This window comes from Trichophyton benhamiae (genome assembly GCF_000151125.1).
Source record: "Trichophyton benhamiae CBS 112371 chromosome Unknown contig01356.0, whole genome shotgun sequence".
Lineage (NCBI taxonomy): Eukaryota > Fungi > Ascomycota > Eurotiomycetes > Onygenales > Arthrodermataceae > Trichophyton > Trichophyton benhamiae.
This window is the reverse complement of record NW_003315100.1, coordinates 416,740-434,612: the sequence shown is the minus strand read 5'-3', so window position 1 is coordinate 434,612 and position 17,873 is coordinate 416,740. Positions and strand designations below refer to the sequence as shown.

Sequence of the window (17,873 nt, the reverse complement as noted above, 5' to 3'; positions counted from 1 at the left end):
CAACTACATGATAGAGGGCTGTGGTTGGTGACAGTCTGACAAGCAACGCCAAAAGCCCAGTTTAAGCACAGCCCTCCGTCTTCCGTTCTCTGATAAGCATGTAAGGCAGCGACATCAGCACGGAGCACACTCCTAGGGTGATCATCAACGCATGCCACCCAGCGTGAACCCGGATAACGCCCGTTGCGACCGGACCTAGCAGCTGGCCTGCTGCAAGTGCCATATTGAAGAGTGCGTACGCCTGCGCAATGGGGAGCGTAGCACCAAACGTCCCAGGGCATTCTGCCTCATGTTCTTCAATCGCATATATCACTTGAGTCATTGCAATCATTTCGGCTGTGGCAATGCAGGCACCTAGAACAAACAAAATGCCGGCCAAAAGCACTTTATCATTCGTGGTATCATGTTGAACAAGTTGCATTATGAAGCATGAAACTCCCGCGAGCATGAATGCTGCTGCAGCAACGATCCGATGTCCGATCTTGCTAGCTAATGCTGCAATATATATGGTAGAGAAGCTAGCGATGGCAGGCACCATGAAAATCAAGCCAGCACCACCAGATGACCAGTGGAATCTCTCCATAACGAATAGGGGAAGGGTCTAAGACGCAGCCCACGAGGCAAGTAAGTAAAATCAACTATGCTATGTGGTATTCAGAAATGCATTGCGGTTAACTCACAGTATCCAGGGATGAAACGACCAGCGAAATCATCACGATTGATACCAGCGCCAGCGGCAAGCGTGGAGAGCACAATAAACTAAAAACAGTGGCCGACGCCCTGATTTCAATCTGCCGCCCATTGTCGGCCTTTTGCTTTGAAGATGCTAGCAAGGGGGCTTCCTCATCACCGCGCTTTACGGTCGAGATACTGCGAGTAGAGCTTTCTCCGGGTGCTGTGAATGTGCTGTAGCTCTCGTTGCTGAACTCTGAGGCAGGCAAGGCGAGGCTAGATTTCGATATAGGAGAATCATCGTTGGCTTGCGTAGATTCTGTTTGGGCAGTAAGCGACAATAGTTACACAGCTAGGGAGAGCATATGAGCCCTTGGACTCACTCTTCCGCTCGATCATAGCGAACCGCATGGCTATATCCACAGCCAACAAGCCCATGGGGACTGTAAACGCCCCATAGAAGCCTACTTTTTCATACATCACTCCGCCAACAGCGGGACCCAGCAACGATCCCCAGGCCAGCGCAACAGTCGTATAGCTCATAGCTTCCCCGACCCGCTCGGTTGGCACGTTATCCGCGATTATAGACAGCCCGACGATCCATACCGCGGCAGCAGATAGCCCTTGAAGCGTGCGGGCAATAACGAGGACGGGGGGTGATCGAGCCAGCGCAAACAGACCCGTGGAGGCAGAAAGGGACGCCAGTCCTACCACGAAGGGCATCCGTCGGAGTTTGCAATGATCTGCGAAGTATCCGAAGAATGCTATACATAATACAAGGAAGAAGATAGTTCCCGAGCTTTCAGCCTGATGTCATTCAAAAGAGCCATGCGATGATGCAAACAAATCACTTACGAGATCCAACAAGTATCGAGCCGCCGTAGACGGAGAGAAGAATCGAGACCCATAGTTGAACTGAATAGACAAGATTATTAACCGGTCAAGCGCAGAAGAGTCGCGAACCGAGGGATCATGAATGGTAACTAGTTATACCTACCATCTTGCTGGCCGACGCCGATGCGATCTACCAGGGCGAGAGGCATGATAGGAACGATCTAGGAAACGAAGTGGTAAGTATACACCATCGTTCAAGAGCTGTTAACTCCCTCCCTCTTCTCCCACGAAGCATCTAACCATCAGATATATAAACAGATCCTAAAAGAGGTTAATCAAATTGCCGGCAAAAAGCTCCCCAGGACGCCGACGCACTCACAGTGAAAATGGCAATCGACACAGTCGTCACGACAAACGACTCTGAAGACCGAAACCCCTGAAGCCAGGCCATGTTGACGAGTGAACGGCCACCCTAGCGGCCTGGATTAAAAGAAAGCCTGGGGACAGAGTTGAAAGACAAAAGGTAGCTATTCGATTCCCCTCAAGACTTGAAGAAATAATGGGCTCGATAAAACCTCATCGTGAACCGCGATGATGAGCTCCCTGACCGCACCTTGCATCGCGGCCCCCGGGAATTGAGCTCAATAACTAGTTAAACTAACCATGTTTTGCTTTTTGTTTCTGGCCTTCCATGTCGATCCTGATTCTTCGGCAGCTGGTGGTAACTAAAGGCGTGGAAGATCAGCGGCCCCGATTATACCAGGCTACCTATCCTCCGTACGGGGTATCATTAACAGTGGACGGGTTCGTTAATTGTGACTGCTAAGTTGATTTATTTCAAGCTTTCTTTCATATGAACGTCCTATGATAAGCCTCTATAAAATAGAGTAGCAGGAGACAGACTTCACATAACTATTCCACAAGTATGGAGTAGATTGTTGAGCAAAAAAAAAGAAAAGAAAAGAAAAGAAAGAAAGGTGGTCTTGCAGGCGGAGTTAATGCATCGGCGGCGGACTTCACCATACAGATAAATACGGACACTCAGCTACTTAAGCGCAAGATATACCCGTGGCATGCTTTTGTGGCTAGCTGAGTCCAGGACAGCTTGCTCTGCACAACTACCATGCATGCTACACCTCAAATTCTCCATTGGACCCTTCTAAAGTTTTAGTGATGCTGGAACGAGATGTCAAGCATGGAGTACCTAGCATATACTTGCCAGAATTTGCAGATTACATAGTGTTACGGGCATTCCAAGTTGAAATATTGAATACGGCTAACAGCTGATCAATAGGCCCCCCACAGCTCTTTCATCTTCCCTGCATCCAAGTGGCTTTTGTGGTAAGTCCTTTTCAGCACGGGATACTTGGAGAAAGCATATGCGGCCAAAACGCAGGCTCAGAAGTGTCTTTCGAGCGTCCTCCACTGATTCAATTTTGGATTAGAGGTTATTCCTTAACCAATGTTACTACTACGGTATTATTCAGCTCATCAATTGGTACATAATGTCCGAATGCACGCGAATTGATAAAGGCAATTAACCATCCCCGGGCAACCGCCGGAATTGTGGTACGTTAAGTACTTCATACTCCAGCCTACGCTTCTCTCCACAGATATGGCTATGCCAACCGATATCGCCAACCTAGTGACAGGGGAGGATGCTAAGCTTTCGATTCAGTTCGATGAGATTCCTCTCTACAACTATGGGACTCGCAATGGCTCCAGGTTTTATATGCTTTCCACAAATCGTGCACTGAAAGACCATGAAGAAAAGGAGGACGACATGAAATACCTATCCAAGGCCAGACAAAGTGCCATCAGGCTAAACCAGCTACTTAACGGGCCCCATCTCGTAAAAGAAAGAGAAACCACAGCCCAAGATGAGGGGAAAGCTGTAATGCGGCTTGGGGACACCACTATGGTTGTCGACGAAACATTTGATGCGCAACCTATACACAGCCACATCTGGAACTCGTTCATGTCAATTGAGTTTCACTTCCCGAATGCAGATTTCACATCTCTGCAGTATCTACAAACCTCTTGGAAGGGTCTCGAATTCGGCGATACCCTTTTCACCAAGGAGGGAACACCAGCCTTCGAAGAAGTATCCATCGTTTCTGGGGTTTGTCTCTACAATGCAAGACTTTTGGAAATGAGTGCAACCAGTCCGAAAACCGGCGGCATTGATATTGATCTACTCAAGGATTCAATTCCTACATACAATGAGATGGACTATATTGCTCGCGCGTCAACCGCCATCGCTGACGTTGCTGCCATCAATATCTTAAGGGCTTGTGAGCAGAGCTCTGGACAGCGGCTTAAAATAAAACTTGATATCCCTAGCTGGCACTACTACCATACAGTAGCCACACAATTTGCGTCAATGAAATGTTCAAACACTGAAGCATTGCAATGGATGGACACAGTGGACCAACGGCATGATCAGATCGGTCAAACCTTCGTGGAAGCCATCAGATATGGGCTTGAGCAACGAGGAATTCGTGACAACACCAGCTATGATATTGGCATTACTTCAAGGACGGATCTACCTGCTATTCTAATTCGAACAGCTATTGAACGTGAAGAAATTCCTTCATTGAATTCCATCCTCGCTGCATTGGACTCCGAAGAAGACGGGTGTTGGAAACGATTCTACGAGATGATCCCGATCAAGGAACGGCCCTCAAATCTTGACCAGCTGGGTTATCTGTTCTATGTATACGAGGCAATCAGACCGTCTCTCGTCGAACGTCCAACACCAGTCCCTCCGGCATCTGAAAAGACCAAGAAAGCCAACTTGTCCAAGAAGGCATTAAAGAGGCGAAAGCCTCGCCGCCTAATCATCAGCGTTGACGACTCTGCGGAACGACGCATTTACTCCAGAGCTCAAAGGGTGCTCAGCCAGATTCGACAGTCTAGCGAAAAGCCTGAGACTTACTTGGTAGAGACATACGTTTGCAGGAGGTTCTTGATCAACGGAAACGAAGGCAGAGCGCGACTAGGTCGGCTAGATCCTCTTCCCGATATTCCAGTTCGCTCCGGCTCTCACCATGAGACTATGCTACCTCTCGATGTGGTGCGGCAGCTCTATGGAGAGAACTCGGCTCTCAATTTGCGACGGTGGCTTCAAAATGTGGGACTTTCAATTTAGATTTAGAAATTAGATCAAAGATACATTTCGTCCGCCAGGAATTCTATTGCTGTTCATAACATCTGAGCGTGCTGATCCCGTGTTCAAGCCATGCATGTGTAAGTCCATTCGTTAGGTGTCTATCCAATAGTTAATGTTATTTTTCTGCGCCGAAGTGAAGTTGCAAAAACCACCTGATACACGTACATACATGAAGGAGTTAAGACATAGTTATGGCCAGTCAACATCAAAATAAATATATATGTAACTAGTGGGGGATCGACAATCGCTCCATTTTTGAGATTGTTGATGCATTACGGCCGGTAACTAGGTCTCCCCTGTCCCAATGGATGCTGTCTTTCTACACAGGCTCTCCATGCACATATTCGTGTCTGGATCAGAAATCCAAGGTCAGCCAGACCCAGCACGTACACTTTGCGTTCGATTCTTTCGTATTTAAATGATTCCGCTCGCTGGTTGTTCAGCCTTTCTTTTACAGCAATTGGGCACACCTTTCAAGTCGTTATCTAGTTATCTCGTTAGTTACCACTGCGGAAAAGTTAACATGGTCGGAATCGATATCGTGGAGCCCGCAGAAATTCCTGTGATCGACTTCCAAGCTCTCTCAGCTGGCACTCTACAGGAGCGCAAGACTGCGCTCAAACAGCTAGATGATGCATTCCAATCGGTTGGACTTATACATCTTTCCAACCATAGCATTGGACAGGATCTCGTAGACGAGGCATTTGCATGGGTACTATGCTCTATCTTGATACATATACATCTCCCTCGTCTTCTTTCACTGACCTAAAACAGTCTAAACGCTTCTTTGATCTCCCAGATGACGTGAAGGAGCTAGTTCGTCACCCTCATGACGCGTCTGACCACCGTGGCTGGGTAGCTGCTGGCACTACCGTCTCAAGTCAAGGTGTTTGGGATCAAGAGGTTATCGAGCGCATACATAAAACCGGCCCAGTGGAAAAGAGGGAGAGCTTCGAGACAGGAGACCCCTACCCGAGCAGGATTCCAAACCCTAACTTCATACCAAATCGGATACTGCCTGAAGAAATCTTTCCTGGCTTTGAGGCATTCACTAGGAAGTGGTGGGATGCATGTGTAGAGCAAGAGCTTCAGCTTCTCCGGTGTCTATGTGAAATCCTTGATATCCCAGACAAAGATTTTCTTGGGAAACAGCAAAACCCGGACTTTAATCGCAGTGCAACTGGTTGGAATCATTATCTATCTATACCCTTTCAATCCCTGGCCAGTGGACAATCTATTCGTCTCAATGCTCATACAGACTATGGGCAATTGACTTTATTGTTCCAAGATACGACTGGTGGACTCGAAGTCGAGGATAAAGAGGCCGGCATTTTCAGGCCTGTGCTCCCTAGACCCGGTATGGTTATTGTTCAGATTGCCGATATGCTTGAGAGACAGTCAAATGGGAGATGGAAAAGCTCCTTGCATCGGGTTACTACCCCTCATCACCTAAAGCACAGTGATGTAGGTGATAGTCTGTTGATTGAGCGATTTTCGATTGGTTTCTTTATTCAGCCTGACTTCGACCTGGTTATAAAACCTCTTCCGGGTTGTGAAGCCAAAGGGAGATGGTCATCACTGGAGTGGGAGGATGAAATCACTGCTGGTGAGTGGCTGACTAGGAGAGTCGCTCTGGAATATCGACCCTCGGACAAGTAATCGAGGTCCATCGTACAGTATAACGGCTCTAGGTAGGGAAGGGGGAGGGGGGAGCCGTGTAAGAGAAGTCAGGCTATCCAAGCCATCGTTCAGAGGAGAGAAATAAAGATATTCTTAAGGAAAAAGGTACTTAAGTAAGGTATATAAAGTATTATCCATAAAAAAAAATTCACGATTTACGATACCTTTATTATAATTGACTGCGTGGTATTAGTTATTCTTTATAGACTGAAAATGAATTTTAAATGTATATCAGTTGTAGTTTACTATATCGAATAAAGATATTGATTGGTTTAGTATCAATTATATATAGATTAAATTTCTATCTAAGGAATAATTAATATTCAATTAAAATGATATATAAATTTGGCACTGTTTTTAATAGATAGTTATGGGATGAAAGTAGTTATCGAATGGTTGATTATATTAGTTGATAACGAAGCTGATGGTATCGATTACTCTGCTGATCCTAAGCGTTCAGGGAAGGAAGGGTGTGTCTTTTGACAGTATACTTCACAGATGAATATCTCTAGAAAACTCAACTGTCGAAAACACGGTGCTGCAGGATATTCACACAAGATGGTTCGAGGTTCACCTGAAGCATAAAGTAGACAGGTCAAAGATTTTTTATTAGATGCCTGATAGTTATCTAGATATATAGAACTAAAATGGGGATAGCCATGACAAGACTTGATGTTATGGTAAATAAAATATATCGTTAGCCTCTATATATGTTGACAGTCTAACTACTCCAATCAACAATATTCCTCTATCCAAGCTGTCATTTCTCCAATCGTGGGGCATTCAAGGAAGAGTGAGCTCTTGATCTCTACCCCTAGTTCAGTTCGGAACTTCTCTGATAATACCAGGGACATAAGTGAGTCGACGCCCAGCTGCACAAAGCTGGCGTCTGCGGTTAGCGCTTCTACCTCCAGTCCTGTCTCGCGGGCCATCAGCCGTAGACACTGCGATATCATATTATTGTCCACAGGATCTGCTCTCTCTGACTCCGCCGGTGTCACAATGGGAGACTCCTTGGGGGTTGAACTTTCCGAAGATGTTGCCAAAAGCGGTGCAGGCTCTGGAGCCTTGGAGGCCATAGTGCTGCTTACAACGGGGTTAGGGAGAACGATTGGTGGCGTAGGGGTTGGGCGCACAGGGGCAGTTTGGGCAATATCGTGGTATTTCATGGTTACTCCTGCAAGTGGTGGTACAGGTCCAGGAACTGAGGTTGTAGTTGGAGGCGAGAAGAATCGATCCATCAACAATCGGGGAACGCGCCGGAAGCGAATCATGCCTACCATGCCTACAATTTCTTCTCCCTGGAGGATGTAAACATCGCCGCCGTGCATATTCGGATCCTCTGGTAATGGGAACATGCGAACATAACTGCGATACCGGGCACCAGGTTCCAGCTTCTTTAACAGGCGGAAGCTATCGCATCCCGGTGTCACGAAGAAATAGTCCCGGGTGTTGGATGCATCGCTGCCATTCATAACCAGACCCGCTAGGTGGGAAACACTATCAATCCAATGTGGTGGTGTATGCCAGGTGCCGTAACGCTCTGGTACCAGAGTCACTTCAGCCATAGCTTCGAGCTCGTCCAACACGACCGAATCCATACCACGGTATCGATCCGCGTAATCGACTACATTCTTGAAAAGAGCGTAGGCCAAAGGCTTGGACAGTCGGCTTGCTTTGCCTTCGCTAGCTCGTTGCTCTAATACTTCAATGCGCCCCCGGACAAGGTGGGCTAACCTCGCCCATTCCTTCCTCCAGGCCACTGGGTCTTCGAAGCGAATCATCGCTGATGCAAAAGACTCGGCTGCGCATTCGCCAGTCTCCCCATCGGCGTTGAACCAAGAAAGAGACATGGAGTTAGTAGACAGATTAAGGTGCGCTCGTAACACCAATGGCTGGACGCTTCCCTTTGTCTTGCTGGCGACTTGTGCATGCAAGACCTCTACATCGGTGAGGTTCATGTGGACATCCTTGGTATTGGGAACTAGTCGACGGTAGAGATACTCGCCAACAGTGAAAGCCATATCGGACCAAATAGACTACAAAAATCAAGTTAGACGAGTGGTTGTTTATGTATTAAGTGGAGGAGACAACGACTTACGGATGTAGCAACACCACATTTGTTCATTGTATGTCCATGAATGGCTTCAAGGAAGTCAGGATGCTGCATATCGGATATGGTATGCAGCATGGCAGTGGTAGCTTCAACTGTTTCCGCTGTGATCTGGTGCACCAAAGAGGTTCGCAACGCTGATGGACGTGACATGGAAACAGAAAATGGGGTTGTTGGCTTAGTTCCATGCTTCAAATGAGCCTTATCCAACGTCCACGTCCCAATGTACGGAATCCAATAATCGATTTCGTTCCATCGGTACTTTGGCAGATGTAACAACGAGTATTCCCCCTCACGCGGCTTAAAGAATTCCGCCCAACAAGGATTTATACCAGCAAGGTAGAGGGCAACAAGGCTCTTGGATATGGTTGAGATGCTGTCTTCATTCCGCCGACAAGAAGACATGGCAGACGCTGAAGGGATCATGCTCCGCACAAGCCCGGCACAAATTGGATGAGGCCCAACATCGATCCAAATGGTCTTGGAGTCTACAAGGCCCATATCCTGGGCTGCTTCAATAGCTGCCGCAAAATCAACAGTTTCCCTTGTGGCACGGCGTAAGTAATCTGCGTTGAGGGACTTCACATCGTAGATGACGGTGGCCAGTAAAGGTGATATCACAGGAATACTTGGAGCTTTAAATGGGACTGCCTTTGCCAGAGCCTCCAAATCATCAAGAATTGGATTCATCTGTGCTGTATGGAATGCATACGGGACATCTAATATTGTGCATTTTATGCTCTTTGCTTCAAGAGCCCTGCGGATATCATTGATTTCCCCATTAAGGCCCCCAATAACAGTATCCTGGTTAGTATTGCAACAAGAAACCTCGTATGCAATTGAAGCAGTCTCAGGCTCAGCAGCAAGCATTTTTTGAATTGCATCTTCTGGTGCCCGAACTGAGAGCATTGAGTGGCTACCTTGTGCACATCGTTCCTCAATCAGCTGCGCACGTCGACCAACGAGGTAGATGGCATCAGTAGCCGATATAACCCCAGCAACAGCGAGTGCGGCGTATTCACCAAGACTATGGCCGATAACAGCGCTGATACTCACACCTAGCAAGGACCAGAACCGCGCCAGGGCTATTTCAAGTATCACAACGCTAAGTTGCGTTAAAATCGGTGATGACGGGGTATCCTCGATGCTATTTTCAATTACAGGTACGACAGATGGGAAACCTAGCCGCTGTGCCAGTCGGTCAAGCTGCTGTACCTGGGCACGGAAATAAGGAAACTCGGCAAAAAGCTCCCTACCCATCCCGTGATAGTAGGCGCCCTGGCCTGTAAAGGCAAGAATAACTGAGGGAACCTCATTTGGAACTGGGCGCACTTCGGAAGCAAAATTAGGGTTATCGAGTTGAGATCGCAGTACCTTCTGAAGACCCGAGATGCACGAAACTGAAGTACCAAACCGCATATTGTGGTGCATTCGACGAGAAGACGTAGTGTAAGCCAGATCTGCAAGGCTCGTTTCCGGATATTGGTCCAAATACGACAAGAGGCTCTCCATGTTAGCTTGCAGAGACTTCTTGCTCTTTGCAGATAAGAGTACCGAATGAGTGATACGGTCTTCCGTGCCTTGGATCTTCACTCTTTCGGGTGCATCTTCCAGCAGCAATGTAGTATTGCCTCCGTGCGCTCCAAATGAATTAACCACCGCAAGGCGCTTCTTGCCTGCTGGACGTGGCCATGGCGTGTTTTGCATGGCAAGTCCAACATTCCGCCGCTCGAGATCCTTAGGTATGGTTGGATTGATCTCACTCTTGATGCCGATGTGCATGGGAATCAAATTTTTCTGATACACAAGCAAAGCCTTCAGAAGAGATGCAATACCAGCTGCGGCTTCACCGTGTCCGATGTTACTTTTCACGGCCCCTAAGTATAGTCGCTGGTCAGGTCGACGACGAGGTGTCACAGGTGCAAATATATCTGACACGGATTCAGACTCGACCGCGTCCCCAGCCTGAGTTCCTGTACCATGGAGCTCAATGTAGCTAACATCAATTGGGTTAACGCCAGCTTGGTTCAACACTTGTCGATAGTTGGCTTTTTGCGCACCAGCGTGTGGGTGCGTGATCGAGATAGCCTCTGCTGAGTGATTAGTGCAAGCACCAAGGACCACTGCCAAAATATTATCATTATCAGCCTCAGCATCCTCAAGTCGTTTGATGACAACAGACCCAATTCCATCAGCACGACAGTATCCGTCTGCATCCTTGTCCCAAACCTTGCACTGTCCGGTCTTCGAAAGAAAGTGGGCATTCCCCAGGCCACAGTAGTTATCAGGATCCGTTATAACATTAAGGCCTCCAGCAATAGCAGTATCAACCTCACCAGCCCACAATGCGGAGCAAGCAGCTTGCACCGCAGCAAGCCCACTTGAGCAGGCTGTATCAAGGTTGAATGACGGACCAGAGAATTTAAAAAAGTAATTGATTCGCCCATTACCAAATGCACGCTCGCCACCGGGAACTGCATATGTGCTGATGTTCTGTGACGCATTTAGTTCCCTCCAGTCATCACTAGCCTGGCCGTAGAATGTGCCAATGCGGCTAGGGTGAGTGGAAGGGGTGCGACCAGGAACAACACCTGCCATCTCCAAAGCTTCATAGGCTGTAACAAGGGCAAGTCTTTGCATCGGATCTGTTTGCTCGGCCTGATTTGGTCAGTCTCAAGAACGGCAATCTATGTGGATCAAAAGGATTATCATACCTCTCTCGGGGACATATTGAAGAAACCTGCGTCAAAAAATCCTGGGCGATCGATGAAGTTGCCATATGGCGTCTGTGTTGTATTTTCCGTTTTCCCCGTGGGATCGTAATGAGTGTTTAGGTCAAATCGATCGGGAGGGACTGTAGTGAGAGTATCTCGTCCTTCCTCCAGCAATTTCCAGAAGAGATCGAGATCATTAGCACCCCCAGGTAGCCTACAGGCCATGCCCACAATAGCAAGTTTCGAAGAAGCATGCGAGCGAGGTCGACGGGGTCCGAAGTCTTTATTAACCCAGTTCACCAGGTCTCGACGGGTGAGTTGCCGCTGTTCTCCAGAAATTTTGGCCTCCACGGCGGAGTGGATGCTGCGAAGAACAAGTGACGTCCGGAATGAGTCAATTTGCCAGCTGCTCATTTCTTTTGACTGTGGCTGAAGGTGCCGAACAATGCCTGCAGTAACATTGTCAAGGTAGATAGTGCCAGTAAGTAGCTCAGTTCCAATTTCAAGGAAGAGCTCGCTGGCTGTTTTTGCGATGAATGGTTTGCCAGTTTTAGAGGAGAGCAATGCCAGCCGTACTGACCGGTCAGGCAGGATAACGCTCTCCGCGCTATTTATTATGGAATCTATATCGCTCTGTGTGTACAGATGCGACGCGTGACAGAGACCATCATAAACAGGCAATGGGAGAGACTTGGAATAACGGAGGACAGGAGAGTGTTGAAAGGCTGCCTTGATGCGTGATGGCGGTCCACTTACACTGACGGATGTCTTGTCTGCAGCACTGATGAAGACCTTAGTCAGTTCTGGGCTATGCGTGTCCGTGTTGAACTGCTTAAGCTCATCCTGGACACTCGCCTCTGTCATCTCCGTAACAACGTGAGCCCAGCTGCTAAGGGTCCCATCTGACTGCGGTGCTTCGAGTTTGGCTGAAATATCAGCAACATAGACACCCAGTCGGAAGGAAACCCGCACCGCTTCCGCACCGGCTTTAGCCACGTCGGATAAACCGCTAGACAAAGCGACAGCGGCAGCAGCCAAGATGCCGATACTAAGGCCTGCGAGAACACTTTCTCCTGGAACTAGGTCCCATTCTGTGTCCTCTGATTCATAATGGCTAGTGTATACAAAGACTGGTTAGCGTCTTGACCTGACCCAGCAAACAAAGAACAGAAACATACCCGATAAACAACCCCAATTCTAAAATAGTAAGCATGGAGCTCTCCATGGCAGCTCCCAGAGGTCCCTGACGAAAGTCGACATCGACGAGACCGAGGACGGAGCCGAAGGGCGGTACCAACTCCTTCAGTGGCCGGGGAAGCTTCGACACCTCATCTTTCAAAATGGCTGTTGATTCCTCTAGAAAGATGGAAAGTAGTCTGAACCGCCTGTCTTTGCTATGTTGATCTAGACGGCGAAAGAGCTCTTTCAAGTCATCGCTGGGGAATTCGTTGCTGAAGAAAACTACCCGCCGAAAAGTTGAATCCATGATTCTGTTGTCAATGATAATAGTTGTTCTTGTTGATTGACATTTAGCAACACTATGAATCCCTTTTAATAACCATGGACATGGCTTGGTAGATGTAGACTTCAAATGTCTCGGTTGTACATGGCCATAAAATCCGGATGTCGCAAAATCCGAAGGAAATACCAACGGCCTTTGCACAAACACCGACAGGAGGTAGCGCTAGGTGTAAATGCCGAGGGTCAATAAAAGGTAAAGGAAGCTCGAGTGATCATATAAAGGTTAACATCCAGGTAGAGAAGGGTCGACGTTATGCATATTTGGCAATAGTCTCTAGCTATCAATTACCACCACCATGACTTCCGTCCCTATTTTTGAGTCTGTCTCCCGTTTCCTTCCCCCGGCCAACGAAGATGAGAAGTTTTGGTGGAAGGTCACCGGCCGACATATGGCTCGCATGATGCATGAGGCAGGATACCCAGAAGATCGTCAGGTCGAATGCCTTCTCTTTCATCGCTTTAAAGTCGTCCCTTGTCTTGGTCCCCGACCACACTCCGACACACCCTGGTATAAGAGCCGTGTGGGCGGCGGTGCGGCAGATGGATGCCCAATCAACTATAGTTGGAGATTTGGCACCGCTGATAGAAGGCCACATATTCGCAACTTCATCGAACCCCTTGGAGCCCTGACGAACACCTCAGCCGACCCGCTCAACGAGGTTGCTACTAAAGCCCTCCTACATGATTACAGCATGACTCTACCCAATGTCGACCTGGAGGCATTTTGGACCTTCGCCCCTCATTATCGGCCGCGTATTATCGAGAAGGCTGATATGGAAAAGCTTGCCGGGGCTTCGTTGCTTGTTGGAGCAGAGATGTCTCCTGACTCTCATACCATCGATATTAAGGCATACATGTACCCTCGAGTCCCATCGCAAACTAGTCAACTTCTCACCACAATTCTGCCCCAAGCCATGCGTGACGCTTATGGGGAGGATGTGTGTCTCGACAGCCTCAATTTCGTCCATGACTTTATGACCAAAGATCCGCAGGGATGTCAACTTGTTTTGACTGGCACAACCGGGATAGATTGCTGCAAACTCCAGGATACACGCGTGAAAATTTATGTCATCACCCGTAACACTTCTTTCGACCATATTGCCGCCATCGTGACACTAGGCGGCCGACGTCCAATCTCGGAGGAGCTCCTTGGCCAGTTAAAGGCGCTTTGGTATGAGTTGAAGGGAGCCCCGGCAGAACTACCCTCGTCTGAGCAGCTACCGGTTCAAACAAAACCAGATGGCAGCAAGAATCCAATCGTGGTCCCCTTCTATTTTGATATCCAACCACGGCTTGCACTGCCGGACGTGAAGGCATACATCGATGTGAGCACTAGCCCTGTGAGCGATCTTGCGGCCGCTAATGCAGTGGTTTGCCATTTGGAGCAACATGGTAGCGGCCAAAATCCGAGAGCATACTTGAATGTGCTGAAAGACATAACTCCAGTGGAGGAGTTGGAGACGCAGAAAGGAGCCCTCGCATTTTACTCCGTAGCTGTCAAGAAGAATGAGCTGGATATAACCTCATACTTTAACCCGCAGGTGTATAAGCGTTACTTCGCTCATGAAGTACAGCTTAATGGACAGCGACGGAGTGTATTCGAGTAGATTCAAATCTGTTAGGCTTGTAATGCTGATAGTGTGAAATTTATTTTGATTTATCGTTCTTCAGTGTCGAGATTGATTGCAGAGGTTATCGTTTGACGTTAGAATAAGCTTTGATTGGTTCATTAATAAGCAAAGTTAGTTTTATTAGTTTTCTATTTTTAGCTAACCCCTTGTGCCTAGATGCTATTAGTTAAACTTTAGTTCCATCCTAGAACGCTAACGACACATCCCCGCCTCGTATCAAGGCTAGATTATGATAATCTATAAAAGCCGTTTCTAAACACCGAGCGCTGTCGTTTTATTTTATTTTCCATTTACGTCGGTTTTTGGAACCCGACCGAGGAGATTATTCAGACCGCGCATATTGATGTTATTACCATCAAGATATATTAGCATTACTCGAAATAATGCAGAAACTCATTGCAAGCCTGGGCCAAAATGGGGAAGCAGCAAGAAACCATTCTTATCATTGGCGCCGGTATTGCTGGTCTTACAACTTCTCGCCTCCTCACAAACAATGGAATTCCCAATGTCGTCTTTGAAGCATCGACACCGGATCGCAGCCAAGGATTTGCCATCAGTCTTCAGGAGTTTGGGTACTCGGCACTTCTCGCCGCTCTGGGTGATCTCCCCTTCAGCAGCCTGATCAGGGGCGTCGCGCCAGACCGACAAATTGGTGGAAGTGGTTGGATTGACCAGGCGCTGAGGGATAATCGAACGGGTGAAGTATTAGTCGCTCCAGACCTCACAACAGCGAAGCAGACGATTGTGCGCGCGAATCGTAATGCACTGCGCCATTGGATTGCGGATTGCGGGGAGGATGAGCTTGATGTGCGATATGGGCATAAACTGCAGAGGATCGAGGGAAGATTAGGCGATGTTACTGCAGTGTTTGAGAACAATGCCAGATACAAGGGGTCTCTCATTATCGCCGCTGATGGCGTAAATTCCACCGGTATGTAACCCTCGTTTCTAGCATTTAACAGTCTGTTCTTTATTCTGTGGTGCTAGTTTTATGATTAGATGGAAGGCATTAACTAACCACAAACAGTCCGGTCCCAGATTCTTCCCAACGTGGTTCCTGAGACAATTCCTTTAATTCACTATCATGGAGAGTTCCAGCTTCCTCACTCTGCCTTTGATGAGCTCATTCGGCCCCATAGTAGACAGTCTAATATTCTCGTTGGTGTTGGTGACAGATTCAACACTCCACTGTCAATTTGCAACATCACCAAGTCTCAAGTGCACCTCGATTGGTCATATTCACGAACTGTTAAGGGCGAAAATGATATTCTATATCGCCCTAATGTCCCATCCGAAGAGGCAAAACAGATTCCTCCAGCGCTGCTCGAGGAATTAGATACTCTTTGCTTAGCGGAGCCGTGGAAGTCTTTCTTGAATTCGGAGTCTGTCAAGACCCACAGAGTATTCCATTGGACTACCAGGTGCGTTTACATTACGCAGGATGATGCTCGGCACGCAGGTGAGCAGGGTGTCGTCTTTGTGGGTGATTCGTGGCATGCAATGCCTATTTTTGGTGGTGAGGGAGGGAACCATGCACTTCTTGATGGTGTCGAATTAGCCGATGCCATAATCACTTCTACTTCAAACAGTGGGAAGGGTTCGTGGGACAATGTTGTTAAAAATTATTATGGTGGCGCATGGAAACGGTCCCAAGATGCTGTTCGACGGTCAACTCAGCGCTTCTTTCTACTTCATCGACCAGCCACAGAGTGGAAAGAGATTTCAGAGAAAAAGAAACAGATAGCATGACATGGTATTATTATATCCGTACCTTTTCCTACCAAGTCATACACACATCCCTCTCTTGTCATTTAAATTCTTGGAATACCTAGCATATAACCACTGGATTAGACTATTCAAGTGTATTCCAACTATATTCAACTGAGATTTATCTAAATTAACTAGGGTATCCACGTGCCTTATTCCGTTTTCTCTGTTCTAATGCAAACCATTGTCGCTTGAGAGGATCCCCTGGCTTAAACCCCACCATCCGATCTTCCGTTAATTTCCATAACACTTGAAGTAATGAAGGCGCCAAAGCCTTCTCAATTACCTCCGGTGGTAGTTTTCCATATATTGCCATCACAATTTCATTCAGCGTTAGCCCACATTTTACCCCTTCTTCCCGCAATCCTTCACCTCGGACCCGTTGCCTTGTCAGCGCGGATAACATCATCCGCTCTCGCCCCTCCCTATGCTGTATATATTCCTCTAGCTTCCCTGGTAGGTTTTCAATCACAGCCCCGTGTGCCGGATATCCAATTCTGCAGCCCAATGAAGCCATATCCCTTAGGCTATCCATATACCGTCCCAAATCCTGAGCGACGCTGAAGCCATGACCCAGAACATTATCCCCCGTGAAGAGGGCATTTTCTTCCTCCAACAGAAAGCACATGTGATCTACTGAGTGACCAGGTGTAAAGATCGCACGCACTGTCGCCCCGTCCACGGAGAAAATTTGCCCATGTGTGATTGGATTTTGGCCTGAGTCGGGGTGATTTTTGTATATTTTGTCTGCTAGGGAAGAGTTTTGTGCAATCAAGTCTGGGACACCGCCGGTGTGGTCCCCATGCCAATGGGTAAGGAGAACGTAGGAAAGTTCAATCTTTTGTGTATGCAGAAACGATGATATGCAGTCTATCCAGACAGGGAGGCCCTTTTGGTATTGATTAGCGAATTTTCAATTTTTGTAGGTCCAGGTGAAAGCCACCTCTTTTACCTACCTGAGCTGTATCGATCAGGATGCGCGATCTGCCAGTTCCAACGAGATAGGTATTTGTGCCTTGGAGATGCATGCTACCTGGGTTTCCACCTAGGATCCGAATAACGCTTTTACTGACATGGGATATATCCGGCAGAGTAGGTAATTGGCCCTCGCGGCCACTGAGAAATTCCTCCCAGAAAGACTGGTTGAATGGTAGGCGACCGCCCATGCCTCGTCCACTCGGTAATTCATCCATAGTTGTTTCGAAAAATTGAAGAAACGAGTATGTCACCCAGTAGACGAAAGAATTTCCGTGAGGTTCTTTGGAGCCGCGCTCTTTGAAACCACTCTTTCTAACATCAATCAATGCCAAAAACCGAGAATTTACTATGCATTTGCCAAAAGCCGAACGAATACGACAGCCGTCTTCCAAATCATGCTGCAGACCAATGGGACTTTTCAACGCCAATGGGGAAATGTAGCCAGCGCCATCATTCTTTCTGGATCCGGCCAACTTTGCCTGGTATGGGCAAATGACATGGAATCCTCTGTCAAATCGTACGTATACTCGGCTTTAGGGATATAGAGTCAAATAATTTAAGCAATGCCTAGCTTAACTTAGTTGGTATTAAACCTAAAATTGCTGCAGGGGCAGTACGAAACTAACCAAATTTCAGGCGAAGGCTTATAACTCCTTTTCCGAGTTAGTACACCTATAGGTATTATCTCTACGCACAAATGAAGAGACTTGATTTTTCGTACCTCTTCATTGGCAGGTAGTCGATTATGTAACTAAGTAGTCGACATTAGCGGACCCATTCTAGTTCAGGTT

At 47.6% G+C, this 17,873-nt stretch overlaps 7 protein-coding genes across 7 annotated transcripts; 4 read left to right on the top strand and 3 right to left on the bottom strand.

Moving 5' to 3' along the window:
* Positions 1–61: 61 nt before the first annotated feature.
* Positions 62–1,715, bottom strand: ARB_00541 (MFS multidrug transporter, putative; the record flags this gene model as incomplete). Its single annotated transcript, XM_003013310.1, has 5 exons — positions 62–601; positions 681–991; positions 1,056–1,436; positions 1,528–1,587; positions 1,670–1,715. The coding sequence occupies 5 exons, from the start codon at positions 1,713–1,715 to the stop codon at positions 62–64; spliced, it is 1,338 nt and encodes a 445-aa protein (XP_003013356.1).
* A 1,406-nt stretch (positions 1,716–3,121) lies between these two features.
* On the top strand, positions 3,122–4,657 carry ARB_00540 (uncharacterized protein; the record flags this gene model as incomplete). Its single annotated transcript, XM_003013309.1, has 1 exon — positions 3,122–4,657. One exon carries the CDS (start codon positions 3,122–3,124, stop codon positions 4,655–4,657), a length of 1,536 nt encoding a protein of 511 aa, XP_003013355.1.
* A 544-nt stretch (positions 4,658–5,201) lies between these two features.
* On the top strand, positions 5,202–6,337 carry ARB_00539 (oxidoreductase, 2OG-Fe(II) oxygenase family, putative; the record flags this gene model as incomplete). The annotated part of the gene is made up of 2 exons (XM_003013308.1): positions 5,202–5,390; positions 5,453–6,337. The coding sequence occupies 2 exons, from the start codon at positions 5,202–5,204 to the stop codon at positions 6,335–6,337; spliced, it is 1,074 nt and encodes a 357-aa protein (XP_003013354.1).
* A 755-nt stretch (positions 6,338–7,092) lies between these two features.
* ARB_00538 (polyketide synthase, putative) lies at positions 7,093–12,671 on the bottom strand (the record flags this gene model as incomplete). Its single annotated transcript, XM_003013307.1, has 4 exons — positions 7,093–8,397; positions 8,460–11,129; positions 11,186–12,299; positions 12,364–12,671. The coding sequence occupies 4 exons, from the start codon at positions 12,669–12,671 to the stop codon at positions 7,093–7,095; spliced, it is 5,397 nt and encodes a 1,798-aa protein (XP_003013353.1).
* Positions 12,672–13,002: 331 nt separating this feature from the next.
* Positions 13,003–14,313, top strand: ARB_00537 (uncharacterized protein; the record flags this gene model as incomplete). The annotated part of the gene is made up of 1 exon (XM_003013306.1): positions 13,003–14,313. One exon carries the CDS (start codon positions 13,003–13,005, stop codon positions 14,311–14,313), a length of 1,311 nt encoding a protein of 436 aa, XP_003013352.1.
* A 438-nt stretch (positions 14,314–14,751) lies between these two features.
* ARB_00536 (uncharacterized protein) lies at positions 14,752–16,086 on the top strand (the record flags this gene model as incomplete). Its single annotated transcript, XM_003013305.1, has 2 exons — positions 14,752–15,268; positions 15,365–16,086. 2 exons carry the CDS (start codon positions 14,752–14,754, stop codon positions 16,084–16,086), a joined length of 1,239 nt encoding a protein of 412 aa, XP_003013351.1.
* Positions 16,087–16,234: 148 nt separating this feature from the next.
* Positions 16,235–17,811, bottom strand: ARB_00535 (metallo-beta-lactamase domain protein, putative; the record flags this gene model as incomplete). Its single annotated transcript, XM_003013304.1, has 3 exons — positions 16,235–16,993; positions 17,061–17,613; positions 17,804–17,811. The coding sequence occupies 3 exons, from the start codon at positions 17,809–17,811 to the stop codon at positions 16,235–16,237; spliced, it is 1,320 nt and encodes a 439-aa protein (XP_003013350.1).
* Positions 17,812–17,873: the final 62 nt, after the last annotated feature.